Source organism: Limanda limanda, chromosome 16 (assembly GCF_963576545.1).
Source record: "Limanda limanda chromosome 16, fLimLim1.1, whole genome shotgun sequence".
NCBI lineage: Eukaryota > Metazoa > Chordata > Actinopteri > Pleuronectiformes > Pleuronectidae > Limanda > Limanda limanda.
Window position 1 is genome coordinate 22,455,735 of NC_083651.1, and position 18,627 is coordinate 22,474,361.

The window sequence follows — 18,627 nt, forward strand, 5'->3', positions numbered from 1 at the left end:
ATGCAGATACTATCACAAGATAACATGCTGTGAAAGCGTATATTCTGTTTGCTGTTATGTGCTTGCTGTTCACAATAAACATGCATTTACTACATAATCAGCAGTCACGACAAAAAAGTGCCCACAATTTTATTATCATTTTTTAAACTGTCGTAGACTCTTACAGCTTTTACAAGTGCTAGTGTTCAGCCAAAGATGAAGTTTCATTGTTTTATATAGTTTTATTGTTTGACATTAACCCAGTTTAACTAAATGTTCCTAACCTCACAGCTGCCTGTTTTAAAACCTCTTCTACTGTGATCAGGAAATAGGGATAATTATTGTAACAATCTATTAATTAATGAAAAATATAAAAATCACATGTCCCACTCATTAAACATGCCTCCTTTTAGAGGTTAAACGGTGCAATAATGGAATTTGTTGATCAATTAATTAATTAAATGACAGAAAATGTATCTGCAGCTATTCGGATTTTCCACAATTCATAAAAAATATCTTAGCAAAAGGGTTTCAATAGCCTTTTTGGTTAGTATAGTTAGAAATAAGATTTAATATTGTTCAACAGCTTTTAAGGAAATAACCTCTTTTTCATTCCTAAAATCACATTTGTGAATAATAAATTTGCCAAACTGATCAATACATTTACGAGGTGAAAAATAACTGTACCTTCTTACACATGCTTTGAAAACATTGTCAGTGAACAATCTATTAAAGACAGAATGTTGTGATGTGGGGACAGCACCAAAAAAAGATGCAACAGTTTATGTGTCTTTTGAATTTCACCATGATTGTCAGGGTAATATTTGTGATTTGTAATCATCCAGACTTTCTTGCAGTCGATCTCACTTCCAAAAGGTTTCCAGTATGACATGACATGTGGAATAGACCATTGTTGTATTCTGTAATATAAATCATTAAGGTACTTCATTATAATCAAAAAGTGGCTATTACAGATCTGTGATTACAGATGCCAATACAAACGCAGTATATAAAACCAGACTGAGTATGACCAAATAAATAAATAAATGAATAAATAAATGATGACAGGACTTTTTTACAAGTCAGTCCCACGTGATGACGTCGTCACTTCCGGTCATGCGTCCCCTCGCACATCCGGAAGGTGGGGCTTTTGTTGCGGGAGCGGGTTGTCTCAGGGAAGCCGATGTCTCCACATCCTCTCTCAGTGCAGGCGTCCAGATAACATCCACCCGGAGACACACGAGCTGCTGAGGTGAGTCCCCACCAAGACACATGTCCCCCGCGGAGAGACGTGTGTGTGTGTGTGTTGACGTGGCCTCTTTAGGGACACCTTCACCTGACCCCACGAACACGGGAGGACAGTGAGGGGGGGGGGCTCGGGATAAAAAAATGGGTGCAACACTTGGTCATTCGGTGTTTTGTGTTTAGCTTGTTTAGCTAATTCTGCTAGCTAAACATTAGCCTTCATGCTAAGTGATCGTGAGGTTAGCCCGCAGACACCCGGTGGACTGGCTGCTAACTTCTGCTTTCACCCGCTTGACCACACGGCCCCGTGGACAGGGGTTGTGTTAGAATATGTGTGTGTGTTGTGTTTGGTTCTAGAAATAACGGTGTGTAGCTCATCTACACAGTATTGATGAGCTGCTGTGGCGACGGGCCGCTGCTGTTGTCCAGCGACACACACATGACACTGACCCCTGTGTGTGTTTGACAGCTGGGATCCTGAGACACTGGGTTCAATTCAAACCACGTTACCCCTGATTAATACTTCAAATGATCTGTGGTGTGTGTTTGTCTCTGTGTGTGTGGAGGTTTGTGTATTGTTCCCTCCTGAGATGACACACCCAAACTGGCTTCTGGCTTCTTCAGCTGTAATTCAAACTGTCAACATAATAACAGTGTACACACCAGTAATAGTTTTCCTTTCTGGGGCGGTTATTTTGATGTAGCACAATGCTGGGAGTCTCATGGTAATGTGTCCTTTTTATAGGTCTAATCCACAGAAATACGTCGTGAAATTAGATCTGTTACTGTATTTACATCTGAGTGATCAAGACAGGACATTGCAAATGCATCCTGGGCCACATAGGAAATATCTCCCTGACAGGTGATGTCCTCTGACCCCAAAGTTTAACAACAAATCAAACACCCTTTGGTATACTTTGGTTTGTTTGTGGCCACCTCCACAATATTAAATACTGATCACAACACAAGGACTTGTGTGGTCTTTGTTTCTCTTCCTAGATGCGTGCATTCATTCACTCAGTTCCTCTCTCTTTCTCTCCCTCGTTCATTTAGACACACACAATGTCATCTGACACATATGTAAAACATCTGTGTGAACACACACTTAACGCCGTACAATTTTGATCACATCGCTCAAAACAGATGTTAATACCAAGTCTGAACAGGAAGTCCTAAGTTGTCAACAGAAAGATCAAAGTAGTATAGAGATGTATATGTTTTGGCAACAGAGTCAACTATCTGTGAGTGGTGTTGACATGTATACATTGTGTTGTGAGGGTGCAGGCTGACAGACACTCTGTGTTTACCGATGGTCCAGTTTGCTGATGGGTGTGTAACCTTTTCACTTCTTTTCACCCTTGTTCTTGTTTTGAGATAGTGAAAGAAGGTGAAGGATAGTGGTCCATCTCATTAAAGCTGGGGTTGGCAATCCTGGAAAAGCTGAGACCGACTTTTCCGTGATTCGCTCTCGCTCAAATTACGACCCTCTCTATTTTTCACAAAGGAGTTCTTACTGTTATATGATCTTTTCTATGCCGTGCTGGAATTCACATGGGGCTAAAGGTTTCATCCCTCAGGCAATATTGTCATCACCAAGGCTTGTTTGTAGGTGGCAGATTTCACAGCACTGAGACATAAGTTATATGTAACGTGCCACAAGGAAATCATTTATGAAGTATTGCCAGTATTCTCTCACAACTTCTTTAAAAACCAAGATTATTGAATATAGCTGTTATGTGTGTGTGAGGATTCCTTCATTTTAGAGTAATAAACGTGTCATGTGTATCCCCAGCTTAAGTTCATAAGTTCATAAGTTTTGTGAGCTAGGATCAAGTCAGCCATTAACATGTTGTCAGCCCCTTGTTAAACTGCAAGGAAACTGTTGTGCCAAATGCTGATTCCAGCAAAATCACAACATTTTCAGGGAAGTAACTTCAGGAATTGCTTGACAGTCTTGCTTCAGGTTTTTAAAAGCTGATGCAGATGCTTTTGTTTTGGAGCTATTGTTGAGGGTTTTTCTATAACTACACCATCACAGTATTTAGTGTTTTCCCAACCGCACCATATCATTATTTCACTCTCAGTTTTCAGGAAAAAGCCTGAAACAACACCGGAGGTAAAAACTCTGCAGTGAAATCCAGACTCATACAATAGGTCAGTGCATGATTGACTTGAACCAACTTTGGCCACATTGTAACTTGTTACAGCAAAGAACAACTCAGCAGGATTTAGTGTGGGCCTGTCAAAGTGCAAATTTTGCATAGTTGTAGACCGATGGTAAGCAAGCAGTGGAGTCCGGGGGGGGAGAGATGTTTTGACAGTGAGGCTGAACTGGCCCTGCATTCCTCCTCCTTCACTCTGAAGACTCTCAGGATGTTTATTCCTCTGCTCACAACCTCGTCTTCACTTGAGTGATTTTCATAATGCTAAGCCCCGTTCCTTGCTATTGCTTCAGCTTATCAGGATATGGAAAACATTTTCTACATAACTTAATTTCCTTTTGTTTTGGGCAGAATGTAGCTGGCCCATGTCAAAGAGCTCCCTCTGCTTTTATGATCAGGTTTTCATTTTCTGATGAGCTTCCCTAATGACCTGGGCTCTCGGTGTGTAACGGCACTGGAGTCAGAAAACCATCTGCTAATGATGTTGGCAGTGAAAGTGGAGGGCAAGGGCAGACAGACCAGTGCAAGGCCTTTTTTTACTGGACTTATAAAGTGAGTGATAATCTGTAGGGGATGGTGATGTAGATAAGTGCATACCAGGCCACCATCAATTGTCTGCTGTCTGTCAGCAGGGAGGACAGGAGGGTTATTTTCGCGTCTGTCTCAGGTAATCACTATATGAACCAGGCAAGAGGAAGTCAAACAAGTGTGGCCTCTGTGCAAAATGCAGAATACACTTGGTGTTGTTTTGTACTGTAGAAATTGTGTTTGTTCATTCAGCAGATATTTGCAGATCCTGACAATCATCTCACAGTATAAAGGATATTATTTGTTTGACAGGTACATATAGGAGAATTATTATATTTGTCCTTTTCTGTTTGTTTGGTATGCATTAAAAAGGTTAAAAAAAGAACTCCAAAAAAAAAAATCCTAAAACGGAGTAAATCCTATTATCTTTTGACATTTAAAAGTTCGGCACAATGATTTTATTTTATCAATAACGTTGATTCCGAACTCTTTTTCAAGATCTGTGAATAGGAAAATTACATACTCCCCTCCAGAGAATCAATTACCTTAAATGTAGACAGATTTTCTTCTTCCCCCTAGGCAGGTTATTTGATGCACTGGCACATGCAGTAGTTATGAAAGTAATAAAAAACAGTGCATCCTGTTTCTTTCAGGAAGAGGAACAATGTGTGCAAATATTAATTTACAGAACAGTATGATAACTTTTAGATACATCAATTCCCCTCTACCCACTGCTGGCCTCAAGTAAGCACAGGCCTGTGGGTTAGGAGGCTAACTTTGAAGGGTATGTTTGTCTTCTGATAAAATATAATAAAAATAAATAATATATATTCATATACTCAGTTTGAGACTGCTTATCTTTTCTCCTACGTGTTTATAATATAACGATTATTCATAGGGCAAAAAATAATATGTAGTAAGTCAATGCTATAATCAGCTTGACTGTATTATGTTCATGTGATGTATGACAATATATTATGTAATGTTGCAGTGACCAAAGATTCAAAAGTCCAGCTGTAATACCTTTGTGGGAGCTAAGGTAATGGGGTCATTGCTTTCTAATATTCCTGTAAAGCAAGTCGCCCATGGACCAACAGCTAGAACAGCAACACATTAGCTTTCAAACTTAAATGCTCTAAACACACATTTTTTTGTTGAGAGATTTTTATTACTCAAGTCACTTGACTTCCTTAGAAACACGTGTTTCAGTAAAGTAATGAAGTGCCTGTTTCTAACATGATTAGAGTTTGAACAACTCTGTGGCTCAGGAGGTAGAGATAACCAGAAGGTTCCTGGTTAGATCCCTGGCTCCTTCATTCCATGTGCTGAAGTGTCCTTGGGCAAGACACTGAAACCTAAATGAAACCCTGATGGCTGAATCGGCAGTGTGAGAGTGAGAGTGTGAAGAAGTGTTGCACATAGATGCATTGTATGAAGGTGTGTGTGTGTGTGAAAATGGCAAAAGTGTAATGTAAAGCACTTTGAGTGGTCTACAAAAGTAGAAGAGCACAACATAAATACAGACCAATTACAAGTTAATTTCCTGAGTGGTGCCTCGGAGCTAGTTTAAGATTAGCACGGCTTGAAAATGATGAACGGTAACCTACATGTATGCAATGGTGAATCAGCTTGTCATTACTCCTCTGGCAATGTCAACAGCATGCTAACACAACTTTATCTTGCTGGTGTCCTGAGGCTGCAGACAGAGATTGTGTATGGACATGTGAAATCCGTCTCATCTGCACCTGCACTCTGAATGTTTGCTGTGCTCCTTCAGACAAGGACATCCTTTCACAAACACGCAATGAGAGGTTTGTCTCAGCCCATAAATGTTTTCGTGTGGGCCCATTTACCATATGTTGAAGCCCGTGACAAAAAAGGGAGGATTTCACATTTTACTACCCCTGCGCTCTTATTATGTCTGCTGTGTCAAAGCTGTTGGCTACAGTATGCTCTGTTGTCCCAGGATGTAAATATTGCATTGCAGAAGGGCTTTGACTGTCCATGCTTTTCAAAAAATGCTAGTGTGCCGAGGAGCGAGGTTTACAAGCAGCGAGTCTCAGTGAATACGTCCGAGCTGGGAGTCGAGACGGATATCAGGGGATGTTAGATAGACTTATCTTTGGTATTTTCATGGTTTACAGCTCTGCCGGTTTCAAACCATGATGGCACCACAGGCCCCTAGCATGGTCGTAGGTGGTATGTAACTGAGCCTGTTGTTTCCTGCCAGGCAAAACAAAAAATATAGCAAGTTGGAGATAAGTGGGCAGTAGGGAGCTACTCAGCAGGAACGAATAGATTTGTCCATGGATACAAACTGAGAGCTGAACTCTTCATTCCCCCCGCCCCGGATCAGTGCAGTGGAATGCTTAGGTAATGGGAAAGATGTTTAGATGACATCGCCCCAGCTGCAGGGAGGTTAGAAGAGATATGTTGTGTATTTTTCAGGCCAAAAGCTTTGGCGTCCCAGTGTAATTGTGTAATAATGTGTTCACTGTCTATACACGGTATCACAACATGATGTTTTGTGAAAATCATTGTTCTGAAACTAAGGGGATCAGTGAAGGCTGTGTACATTTGCACCTCGAAGATTATTTCCACATGAATAAGAAAGGAGAGAAAAAGGTTAAGAATAGAGATGTACCAGCTCACTCAGGGTTGCTGAAGTAGGAAGGATTGTAGCACACTAAGGACTTAGCTGCCCAGTTCCCTCAAAGGCTCCTCTGTGCACTCCACCGGCCAAGACTTGTTAGTATGCACTGTGGGATGCTTTTTGAAAGTGTCTTCCTTGCTGCCGCAGTATACTGTCTAATTAGGCTAGATAATTTCTCAGTTTCTCTGGCAGTGACCATGATAACTGCTGTGTTTTGACTGAAAATGTTTACGCGAATGCCTCCGCTGTTATTTGCTGTTAAATTGACGCCTGCACGGTGGTAAACAAATCCCAATTGTTGTGCGTTACAAAGGACCCATTCTTGCACATGCGTTCCTCCTGACTGTGGTGACTCATCTGGAATATATTGTTTTGGTCACAGTGAGCTGTAATTATGACTAGGTAGACAGGCAGCTGTCCAGAAGCTCTCCCTTCACATTTGCAACAGTAGAATAACAGTTTTTAGTCTTGCATTGGTAGAAACTGGACGGGACACAGTAAGAGTTCTGAGGTGGGGCAATTGTGTGGGAACTTTGCTTTCCCTGGCATCACGTTTACCAAGAGAAGGATACCAGCAGTTAGTGGTTTACGAATTAAAGAATTGAGAGGTACAACAAGTTGTGCAAGTGGGTTTGAGAGTTTTCTTCCCTGAAATTACACCACATCCTGCATCTCCTGTAGGATATTATTCACGTAGCATCGCCACAGAGCCACTGAGCCCCCTCAGAGTGTTTTGGTGGACTCAGTTGACCAGTACAGATGATGAGAGGAATAATAACAGTGACCTAATCTCCTTCTCACATCCTTGGAATTTGGAGGCTCACTATTGGGCCTGAGAAAGACCCTGTTTTCTCCATTAGACGAGGAGAGGAAATCCCCTCACCCTTGTGCCCTCTGGAATGTAGCGAGAGAGAGCGGGAGAGAAAGAGAGTCATGGAGCTCAACTATGGCTCAGCATTCACCTTAATTCACTTATTCTACTTCCCTCAGTACATGACATTAAACTTCACCATAACTATACAGCTGATTTTAGCTTCTTAATCAATCAAAGCATACCTAGTGATGTACATTTTTTAGTAAGTATGATAGCATCAACCTTGGTTCTATGGCTTGATTTGTGTGCTGTAATCTTTTATTAGTCTCAGTGTAAGTGCTGGTTGTTTCGCATCCCTGCCAAAGTGTTAAGATGTGCAGGGAGGGACCAACTGGCCCCTTCTCCAAAGGGAATCTTAATGAATCCCTGTAACCCACACTGCACTGGTGTCATCTATATTTCAGGAGCTTAGCACCCAAAGTGGTCTGTGAGGCCGGAGCCCCCTCGCTCCATAACCCGACGTGCCCTAAAACAGACCTCTACCTAGCAGACTGCAGTTCACTATCTGGGTCAGGCCTAAATATTCATTTCTTTCTAGCTGGTGCCCTCTATTTTAACCCTGAGCACAACCTTTGTTGACCTGCATTTGGTGGAAATATGGCAGGGAACACATATCTGAACTTCCTTTGGAAAGTATGCACTAAGCACTTTTCTCGTGCTGAGCATTTTTTTGTCATTAGTGAATTAACTATGATTGCTTTATTCATAGCATTAAAATCTGTTTGTACTGTACAAGCACACAAGAAAGTGGGTTAGAAATGAATAATTTAAGTGGTGACCTCTATGAGTAAGTGGTGTTGCAGTCTGTGTGTGTGTGGGGGGTGGGGTGTATCCTTTCCATAAACCCTTTCACTGGCCTGGTTACTGATAACAAAGACAGGAAGAGCACAGGTCAGACTTTACTTCCTCATCAGAGGGAGCAGCCCTCATAATCCTCACACTACAGCTTCTGCTTACTGAGGTACAAGGTTAAGTTGATACAAATGACATGTTCTGTGGACAATGCAAGGAAGCGTTGCAGCAGATGCTCGCATGCAGAACTGCGTATGTACACATTTTTTTCTATTGTGACACTTTGCAACTCTTATAATGGAACAACTTAATTGAAATGTCACAGTGCTTTTTTTTGCTGCTTTCATGTGCTTCTTAGAGCCAAGGCTTTCTCTCCTCATTCAGGTCTGGTGAACCTCACTGTGTAAACTGAGATGAAATGTTTACTGCAGATTATGAATAATGATATGAATCACCTCATTGTTTCCATTAGTCTGACATCCACAGAGGAAGGGACAGAATCTTTCCACAGATAGAGATCAAATGATGTGGGGAGAGAATAACATTTCAATAATTTACTTTTATAGCACTAAAAGGTGCTTCACATATTTAGTTAAAATAGACATTTAAAATACAGGACTACATACAAAAAGACATCCACAAGCATAACTACATACAATTGAGCTTATATCCATATATACACATGAATTAAGAATGCAACCAAAATAAAACTAAAGTGTAATGCAAAGTATTATAGAAAAGCAGATCTGGTGGAAAGAGGAACTCTGTAACAAAGTTCCCGAGCAACAACCACAAAAGCATTATCACCCTTGTGTTTTAAATATGAACGAGGAACAGATAACGTAAATTAATGCTAGCTTCGGCATTTTGGGCCAACTGAAGAAGAGCTAGGCAGGACTGAGTAATGCATGTGAACGGAGAGTTACAGTAAATTATAAAACATATATTTGGCAGATAGTAAAGGTTTGATTTGTATACTATTCCCTAGTTGAAAGGAACAACCCTGAATGAGCATGGTAATATGAGGTCCAAATATCAAATGCTGGTTGAAAAAGAACACAGTTTTTTTAGAGCTGGTCTTGATAGTGACCGGGGGCCGTCATAGGGACCGAACTCCTTAATGAGGGGATCAGGGACAAGGACCTCTGACTTATCAGAATTGAGATGAGGAATTTTTGAGACATCAAATTGGTCACAGAAGCGACACAGTCATGAAGGGTGGTAAAGTTAAAGAGGTGGTTTGGTTTAACAGAGAAGTTAAGTTGTATGTCGTCATCATAGCAATTATATGAGACACCACTGCAAGAGTTAGTCAGATGGTCTAGTCCACTTAGTGGTGGTGTCTAGGGAATGTTTTCTGAGGAGAGTGACGACACTGCCTATCTTGAACTAATCAGGTATGCAGCCAGAGAAGAAAGATTGAGTGATAATGTATAGAGGATGGAGGGAAATAACTGGTAGAACCTGTTCAAGGAATTTAGTAGGAACATTATCAGCAGACCAGGATCATGAGGGCATAGAAGAGAGCATGTCCAGGAGTTCATGTGTGGAAATGAGGTTGAACTCAAGACAGCAGAACAGGGTGGGTAATTCAATAAAAGCATTAAGTCCAATTTTGAGATGTGAGTTGAGACCAACTGATCTTGTCAACACAGATGTTGGTTAAGTTGGTTATTAAAGATCTAGGGTTATATTTGTTATTGTAGATTGCACCAGTGCTGTTCTTGCATCTTTGACGGGGGGGGGGGGGTTAAGAAAGAAAAGAAAAAAGGCCCTAAGATGCCAAGTGTGTTACAGCTCTAGCTCTATTAGTCTCTCTCATTATACCAGTGTGGGGGTTACAGTAGTTGCTAATCGTTGACCTTTGGATAGCCAAAGATAACATTAAGATATCAACTGCGTGTTCATGCTTAAAACAGAAGTCAGAATTGTGCCAGTACATGAGTCCACAGGAAGTTGTGGGTTTTGACTTATAAGAACACAGAATATTGGCTGTGCAGTTGATCCCCCAGAGAGATTCTCATTGGGTTAGGATACATCCTGGGACACAAAGGCACAGGATTTCACTTTTGTCACATTTTCTGTCATTGACTTACAACTTTCGACCATAACAATAAAATGCAAAATGCCAGGGACAATCTCTGAAGGATTAAACCACCATTAAAACAGCCATCACTGGCCGTTTTAACGATCGTTCTAATGCAGTGTACCATTACGGTCAAACTAGTGATGCTCTGAATTGAAGCTTTTACCAATATCCAATCATTTTTATGGTAATGTCAGTAATTACTGCTATTAATAGTCTGCATTGCTTTGCCAGCTATTGTCCAACTGAGAAAATGACCAGCATTTCATGCCTCCCTGACTCACAGTAATATAATGGAGGGGTTGTCCTCTGTGGTCAAAGACATATTGAACGAAATAGCACTTGCAAACTTATTTACAATATATCCATGTTATCTAATGAACCCTGTTCATATGAGACATTAGTGATACAATAATGTCCCGTCTGTCCACAGGCTGTGCAAGTGAAGACATGGCATACAGTCATTGACGGTCAGTTTGTGCTCTGTTGGAAGTTCTGTCCGACAGGTAGAACACATTATGGCCTCAGGCAGAAGCAATAGACTACGTGTTCACCTTCTGAGGGCAGGGCCATCGTGGAGCAGATGGATGACCAGTGACGTCTATCTTCTGTGGAAGGTGTTTAGCACACGATGCCGTCTTCCAGTGGAGAATGACAGCTTAATTACTACTGATCAGCTGCAATGACCTTTTGATGGCGAACTTTATAAAGATCTAGGATTCATGAGTAGGCAATTTGGCACTTTAATGGGAGGGGTTGGGGGGAGGATTCGAGATTTGTTGGAGCAAAGCCTAGAGCCTTGGCACAGGGAGTTACTGTCACAGTGAAAGCTGTTAAGTAACAACCACCATCTGTTCCTGCACTTGTCCACACACTTCGGTTCTCTATGTATGGGGTGTATTTACTGAAGGCAATGCTATGTTTCCTCTCTTGTTCACAGGTTGTGTCAGAGAGCGCTCCGGTTCACAGAAGTGTATGAGTGGGGGTGTGTGTGTGTGTTTGTGTGAGTGAGTGTGTGTGTGCATGCGAAGGATCCAGCGATGACGACCAGTAAAAGTAAAAACCAGAGCTCCCTGGCACTGCACAAGGTGATAATGGTGGGCAGTGGAGGTGTGGGGAAGTCGGCCCTCACCCTGCAGTTCATGTATGATGAGGTGAGTTACCACAGCACTTTAAACACCTGACACTGCTGTGACTTAATGGTGACCACAGCAGATAGAAAGCAAGCGGTTTCAACAGTAAGCATGCATCACCTGCAACTCTTTGTCTAGCCACTTCCCTTTTTTTTATTGTTTATCTAATCTAAGTATCAATTACTGGCTAAATAAGTGGTTGGTGGTTAAATCACTCAGCACTTTCTGCTTGTGATTTAAAGCCCTCCTTTCAGTGGCTCAGCAACGGAAGCCTTTTAATTCGGAGCAATTGCAAGGAGCCTTCAACTTGAAATGCTGCTGTCCGTTGCCCTTTCTTGCTTGGCCACTGATTCTCTGACTCTACACTAGCGATGATATGGTCACAGTTTGTCCTATCAGCATCAGACTAGGGTTCAGACACGCAACGCTGCCAGGACCTTCCAGACCAAATCACTATGCGGATTTCGGTGCCTAAGCCATGCACATAAATAGCTGCCCTGCTTAGAGGCAACAAACATTAGCACACATGCTTAGTTAATATTCCATTTAACTCGCATGGCTCTGGCAGCCCCTTAAATTAGCCTTCAGTTAGCCAGTAGCTGCTTTAAACTGGAGTTGACACGACAAAATAACGCCTAAAGGTAAATTATCTCAAGTGTGGCTTTATTTTAGGCGATAGAATTCAGACACTGCGTTTCCGTGTAGGAAGAAACACGACACAGAGTTTATGAAGCATCCAGTGAATGGATGCATGTGAAGGGAGAGTAATGCTCCATGTTTATGTGACCATCATCAACACATCAGCCGTTAGTGTCCCTGGCCCTGGCAATGGGAGACAATTGATGTCGGGTTTGGAGTATTTTGATATTTAATGTTAAATTATTGTAGTTAAGTTTATTTATAATGTGGTTCTGTTTTGTGAAGAGTCATGCACTTATATATATATTTGGTATCAGCAAAAAGCCCAAATTATACCTTACCCTAATCAGCATCAGTCTGATCTCCATTGACTCAGTTACAGGTCCATTTCAACCACTGTAGTCAGCTGCATGTATTACCTGCTCATGTTTCACTTGCTTTATGCATGTAAATGCATCTTTTAACAGCTTATGTAAGCTTCAAATATGAAATAAATCTTCTCTCTCCCAGTTTGTAGAGGACTATGAGCCCACCAAGGCGGACAGCTACAGAAAGAAGGTTGTTCTGGATGGGGAGGAGGTCCAGATTGACATTCTGGACACAGCAGGCCAGGAGGACTACGCTGCTATCAGGGACAACTACTTTCGCAGCGGGGAAGGCTTCCTACTGGTCTTCTCCATCACAGAGCAGGAGTCTTTCACTGCCACTGCTGAATTCAGGTACAGATGAAAGTGTGCACATTTAGTATTCACTCCATGAACTTTGAATAGAGGATGACTAGTTTTAGATTGTAGGACCGTAATTACATATCCAGCAGTTGTGATTGTGATGACAATGGATTCAAAGTAGGCAAAGGCCCCAAACAGCCAGCAAAATGTTGGTATGTTGCTTTAATTCATTTATTTATTTTCTTGCTGCTGATCTCTCTGCCTGCACCAAATCCTAAATTAATAATGCAAATCCAGGTAAGAAGATTGTTAAGGAGAACTTGCATCACAGCGCCTGGTTTAATTTGATTCTCTAGTGTGTGAGTGTGTGTGTTGTGAGTGGATCAGTTATGGCAGGAAGGTTTTGAGAGGATTTAGACAGCTTCTCTTCATCTTCGGCATGAACAAAATACTGAAGCTCAAATGCAAATTTTTGTGAGCAGCACTGTAGAATCATGTACAGCTCCGACATGTTGATTAACTTGAGGCGGTGGACCACTCACGGATCACATTCGTTCATGCACTTACAAGAGTCCTACCTGTAAACATCTCTCGCTTATTAACATCGTGACACATCAGTGAAAGTACCTAAAACACACAATCTGCTGTGTGCCGGCAGGGAGCAGATCTTGCGGGTGAAGGCGGAGGAGGACAAGATCCCTATCCTGGTGGTGGGGAACAAGTCGGACCTGGAGGAGCGCCGGCAGGTGTCCGTGGATGAGGCCCGAGGGAAATCTGAGGAGTGGGGCGTCCAGTATGTCGAGACATCAGCCAAAACCAGAGCCAACGTCGACAAGGTGCATTTAAACATACAAAAAACACTCACCAACTATTTTACATATTCAGGACTGTATTTACTTTATTTTCTATTTAACTTTTTAACCCCTTTACTGATTTCTAATTTCTTTTCTCTTGTTTTTCCAGGTATTCTTTGACCTGATGCGTGAAGTACGAGGCAAGAAAATGGCAGAAAACAAAAGCAAAAATGGAAAAGGAAAGAACAAGAAGAACAAGAAGAGTTTCAAAGAGAGATGCTGTTTACTGTGAACTCTTTGTGGACATTAACACACAACCCCACAAAACAACTGCGGAGTTGGGAACAAAGCAGAGCGTCCTTGCGATTGTCATTCAAAAGAAATGTAATCTTTTTTTTTAAGTAGCCGTTATAGTTAAGTGTCTAGAACAGTCTCAACCACTTTATTTTTGCTGTTTCATTGGAAGATAACCACTGTTGTGACTGTGACTGCAGTGCTTGATGGCTCACGGTGAAGCCAGTGACCAAACTGCCACTGACACTAACTCTGCTGCTCCACTGTTCAACTCAGCGATTATCCTGCCTTCGACTTTGGTTCAGCGTGTTTGACACCAGAATCGCTGAGTGTTTGTCAAAACACAGTGCTCTTAGTTTCTCTTGATCTTAACCTGCATATTTTCCGTCTTAGTGTGGACCCCTTGAGTCTATGATTATCAGTTTAGAACTCTAATGCTGGTGTCTGTCATATTTGTAATCATTCACGATGACAGTGACCTGTCTGTTGAAGATGTCAGCCTCATATATTCATCTGCCCAGACTTCAGCGTGTGCTTGGAAAGGCTGTGGAAACCCTAAAGGTTTTCATTTCTGAGGCTGCTTTTTTCATCTTATCTTGATGAATAGTTGTTTTGTTTTTTAACCACAGAAGAATCATAGTGCAATCTGAATATTTGTTGCCAAAAAGTTTTTCTTTTATTCCATTAACAGGCCTTACGTGAAAACCACACGTCAGTCACAAGATGCTTTTGCAGTTCTTCAGAATTATTGCTGCAAAGTGACATCTTGGATTAATTAATCCCAGAAAACCCGGAAATGTCTGATGGACACTTTACCGTGTGTTACATGAAAGCAAGACTGATATATTGTCATGAGTGTGCTGAGCAGTGACTGAGAGGTGAGAGTGGTTCTGGTTTTCTTCATGGTGCTCTGCCGTGTTCATGCATTCTGGCCTTTTCCACCCTTCTCACGCTGCAGACTACTTCCTGTTTTGGGTTAGAGTTGAAGTTCCGTGTCTCTGCTGGTTCTGCGCTGTGAGAAAGGTGTTGACAATCCAGGAGGCCGTCGCGCTTCTGTTCCACGATGTCGTTAAAATCAGTAGCTGCTTATGAATCTGAACAATACTGATGTCCTTCCTTTTTTTGAAGTCCTGGGTCTTTCAAATAATATGCACTACATTGCCATTACCTAAGAAGTTGGCTTCATGCACAATGGTGTCAAGCTGGAGATTTTAGAACAATTTGTGCCAAGAAAAATGACAAAAAAAAACTAAACCATGTTTATGGATGTACAGTGTGTGTGTGTTACCTGAGCATATGTGCATTTACCAGGAAACCCAACTTGCCCTTCTGTCTGTGTGACTGAAGCTGTGATGAGGGTGCCAACGTCTGAACTGTTGTTTGATCGAGTGCTACAGTAAAAACCAGATGTTTCTACCACTGCCTGAACCATTCTTTGTAACGTGTCCTCCCTTTTTTCTTTTACTTCCTATACTACTACTGTGAATATGCTTCTGTCTCTCTGCAGGGAGAGTGTTGCTGAATAAATGCTTTTTTTTTCCCTTTGTAAATACTGGACGTTATTTTGTTTGTGTGAAAAGTGTCAGTGTGGAGGGAGACAGGAGACATGGAGCCGGGGGTATGACGTGTGGTTACGTGATGTGAGTCTTAACCATAAGGCTACAATTGTGCCAGGAAAATCTGATCTTCTGTTATAACCACTACGACAGGATGTATATGTGGTCTAAAAAGTTTTTATGAGTGAATTTGCTCCCACCAGAAGTCTTTTATAAGTCAGATCTCCATTACTGCATGGTGGTTATGGAACTACTTATTGTATGGGCACCGTTCAGCCACGTTGGCATTGACCACCTAAGTGAAATGTTATGCTTGTCACTTCCTGTTTCCCCCGGGGCATCCCATGCCCCAGTTCAGTCAAAGAATCCACCAGTTACTCACTTTGCATTGATTGTTCCTCTGCCATCCAGAAACGAGTGCCAACGGCTTGTTTTTCCTCAATTTGACAGTGATATACAACCTCCATTTTTTATTAACCTCACATGCTTATCTGAGATGGCAGGGATGGTGTAACATAACCCTCCAGTGGAATCAGTTGAGGGCTCTCTTCAACGAACCCCTGGGGGTGGCCGGGTCAGCGAAACTCATTTCACAACGTGAGCGCAGGGTTGACTACCCCACCAGGAAAAGGCTGACCATACATCACTTTGAAAACAGTTTTCCTGTGAAGGATGAGAGGAAGTGTGTCCCCTTTGTGGTGTGTAAAAGGAAGGGAGCACAGCTGGTTTTTAGTATGACTACATGTCCTGTGTAGCTATACAGTCGTATTCCACTCTGTGATTCCACTCTCTTTCCCTTTGAGATCCATATAGGACTAACATGTACCACTCAAATACCTGTAGGGACTTCCTTGTGTCTCTCTTACTCAAACTTGAGTTTATAGTGACCTCATTCTGCTTTATTATCAATTCTCCTGCAGTAATCCTGCAGGGATGGATGATTCACAGTGATATTTCTCTAACCTCCCGGGATCGGAGAGTCCATCTTTTCCGGCTGTATTTTAGCATTAAGTCCCCTTCGGTGTCGACACTAAAGTATCCCTCATGTCGAGAAATCAATCGGCCATTTGTTGGCAATGAAGCAGCTCCAGGGTGGCGCATCTCGACAGCATCACAGATAAGACTCACTCCTCTGCTCTTTTGGAGAGAATTGTATATTTACAGGTATTGATCAGACGGCCCAACACCGGCTGAATACTCGAATTTAGTGCTGCTCCTCACAGGAGAAACTAATTCTGTGAGAATTTAAACCTGCTGCAACATTAATGGCAGCCTCGGCTCTTTGTTTACTTCACACAAACACACTAATCCCCCCCCCACCACCTATAATTTATATCAGCGCTGAAACACACCGGGTTTGAAAGACTGTGGCAGCATTTTTCCTCGAGAGAAGCTAAACATGTCACAGCTCTCATAAGCACATTTACCTGCCTGACACTCACCTCTCTGGATTTCGACTCTCTCCCCCCCCCTCTGTACCTCTAAGTAGGCAGATTAGGTGGTCTGTTAAACCCACAGGAAAGCACTTATTTAGAAATATATGAAAGGGCAAAGTGAGACAGGCTAATGACCGATGCAGTGTCACCGGCGCACTCTCGGGTCTTTTATCATTCTGCAGAGAGGGCCCCCGTCCTCTGAGTAACCCTCATTATATCAGAGCTAATGTTGGGGATGAGGATGTTCAAGTGATGAAGCACCATCACAGTCCTTCATTATACAGAAAGAGAAACAGACTCGGTGGAATTGTGCTCGACCTAAAAGATAAATGCAATGGACAGAGAATAACTCCATTTTTAGCGACTGTGCCACATCCTGCTGTCTGCAAGGTGCGTCTCAGAGGGGGGGGGGGACATGTTCATACTCTGGCCATCGGATGGCAGTCTTGGTGTTCTGTGCTGCCGCTCTGCTGTTTGCTGCTCTCTGCATCAGTAGTGCTCTCACTATGCTTTTCCAATACAAGGCTTCATGTAGTGGGGACCGTCGACTGACTGACTGCCACAGAGTGAATGGATTAGCCCATATTTACAAAATCAGTTCATGCTGAATGAATGAATAATTGATAAAATGCCCACACGCTAATATATTAATTATCACATCAGTAGTAAATCCAACAGTTAAATCTTTGTTTTTCAATTTGTATAAATCAAGAAGAAGTTTCCTTGAACAAAGTTAATATCACCAGCTGGGCACTGAAAGCAACCTAATCCATATCATTTATTTCTGAATCAGATTATATTAACTCTACTCTGATGTGGAACAAACTATTTACTGAATGACAAGAGGAAAGTAAAAAAAAAAAAAATTCTGCTCTCACTCAACAACAACACTCGTCCTCTACCGGGAACCATAAGACTGCATCAAACGAATATATTCGCTTAAGACTTGTATTGCTGCTATTATCACTGTCAAAAAAAAAAGAAATAAAGAAAAGATGGGAGAACCTATCTGGTCTGTTAGAAAACATCAGCCCATACTTCTCCCTTGCATTGTGTGGCTATAATAGCAAAACTATCAACAGCTCCACACTGCAGCACAAATGACCTGCGCTGGAAGAAAGAAAGCCCGGTTGAACCATCTGTTATTTTCTCCTCCACTCATGCCGTTTAGAAAAGGGAGTGAGTCGCTCCCTCAGCAAATCCTCTGGTGCAGAGAGTGTCTTCATATTTTCTGCTTCTGTTACTGTGTGCACGTGTGCGTGTGTGTGTGTGTGTGTGTGTGTGTGTGTGTGTGTGTGTGTGTGTATATGTGTGTGATAGCATCATACAAAAGACCTCTGTAGTTAACAGTGTATTATAGGATTCATCGTCTTTCATGCATGTTTAGTTCCATTTTCATTCCTCATACAATCGAATGTGTGAAGTGTTAATGATGAAATCAGGGTATTTATTAAATTGATTTAAATAAAGGTGGAAACTTTTCCATTTTTATTTAAGTAGGCTGCTGCCGAGTTGGTTATGTTTTCATCAGTGTGCGTTTGTTTGATTTTAAGGAGGATTATTCAAAAACAAGGCTACTGATTTCCATGAAATTTTGTTGAGGGATGGGACATGACCCAAGATAAACCATCTTAAATTTGGGTTTCGATCTGAATCAGAGGGCAGATTTTATCTTTAACATTGTGAGATAAGCCATTTTCCCACATTTTCCCTCGTTGATTTCTCAGAGACATGTTTAGACGACCGATATGAGTGTGTGATATTTGAAAGAGTTTTCAAGTGTTGGCC

At 41.8% G+C, this 18,627-nt stretch overlaps 1 protein-coding gene across 1 annotated transcript; it reads left to right on the forward strand.

Annotated features, from left to right (window-relative positions):
• Positions 1-1,126: 1,126 nt before the first annotated feature.
• ralba (v-ral simian leukemia viral oncogene homolog Ba (ras related)) lies at positions 1,127-15,397 on the forward strand. The gene is made up of 5 exons (XM_061088486.1): positions 1,127-1,231; positions 11,260-11,473; positions 12,602-12,810; positions 13,418-13,595; positions 13,723-15,397. The coding sequence occupies exons 2-5, from the start codon at positions 11,360-11,362 to the stop codon at positions 13,843-13,845; spliced, it is 624 nt and encodes a 207-aa protein (XP_060944469.1). The 5' UTR covers positions 1,127-1,231; positions 11,260-11,359; the 3' UTR covers positions 13,846-15,397.
• The last annotated feature ends 3,230 nt before the right edge of the window (positions 15,398-18,627 follow it).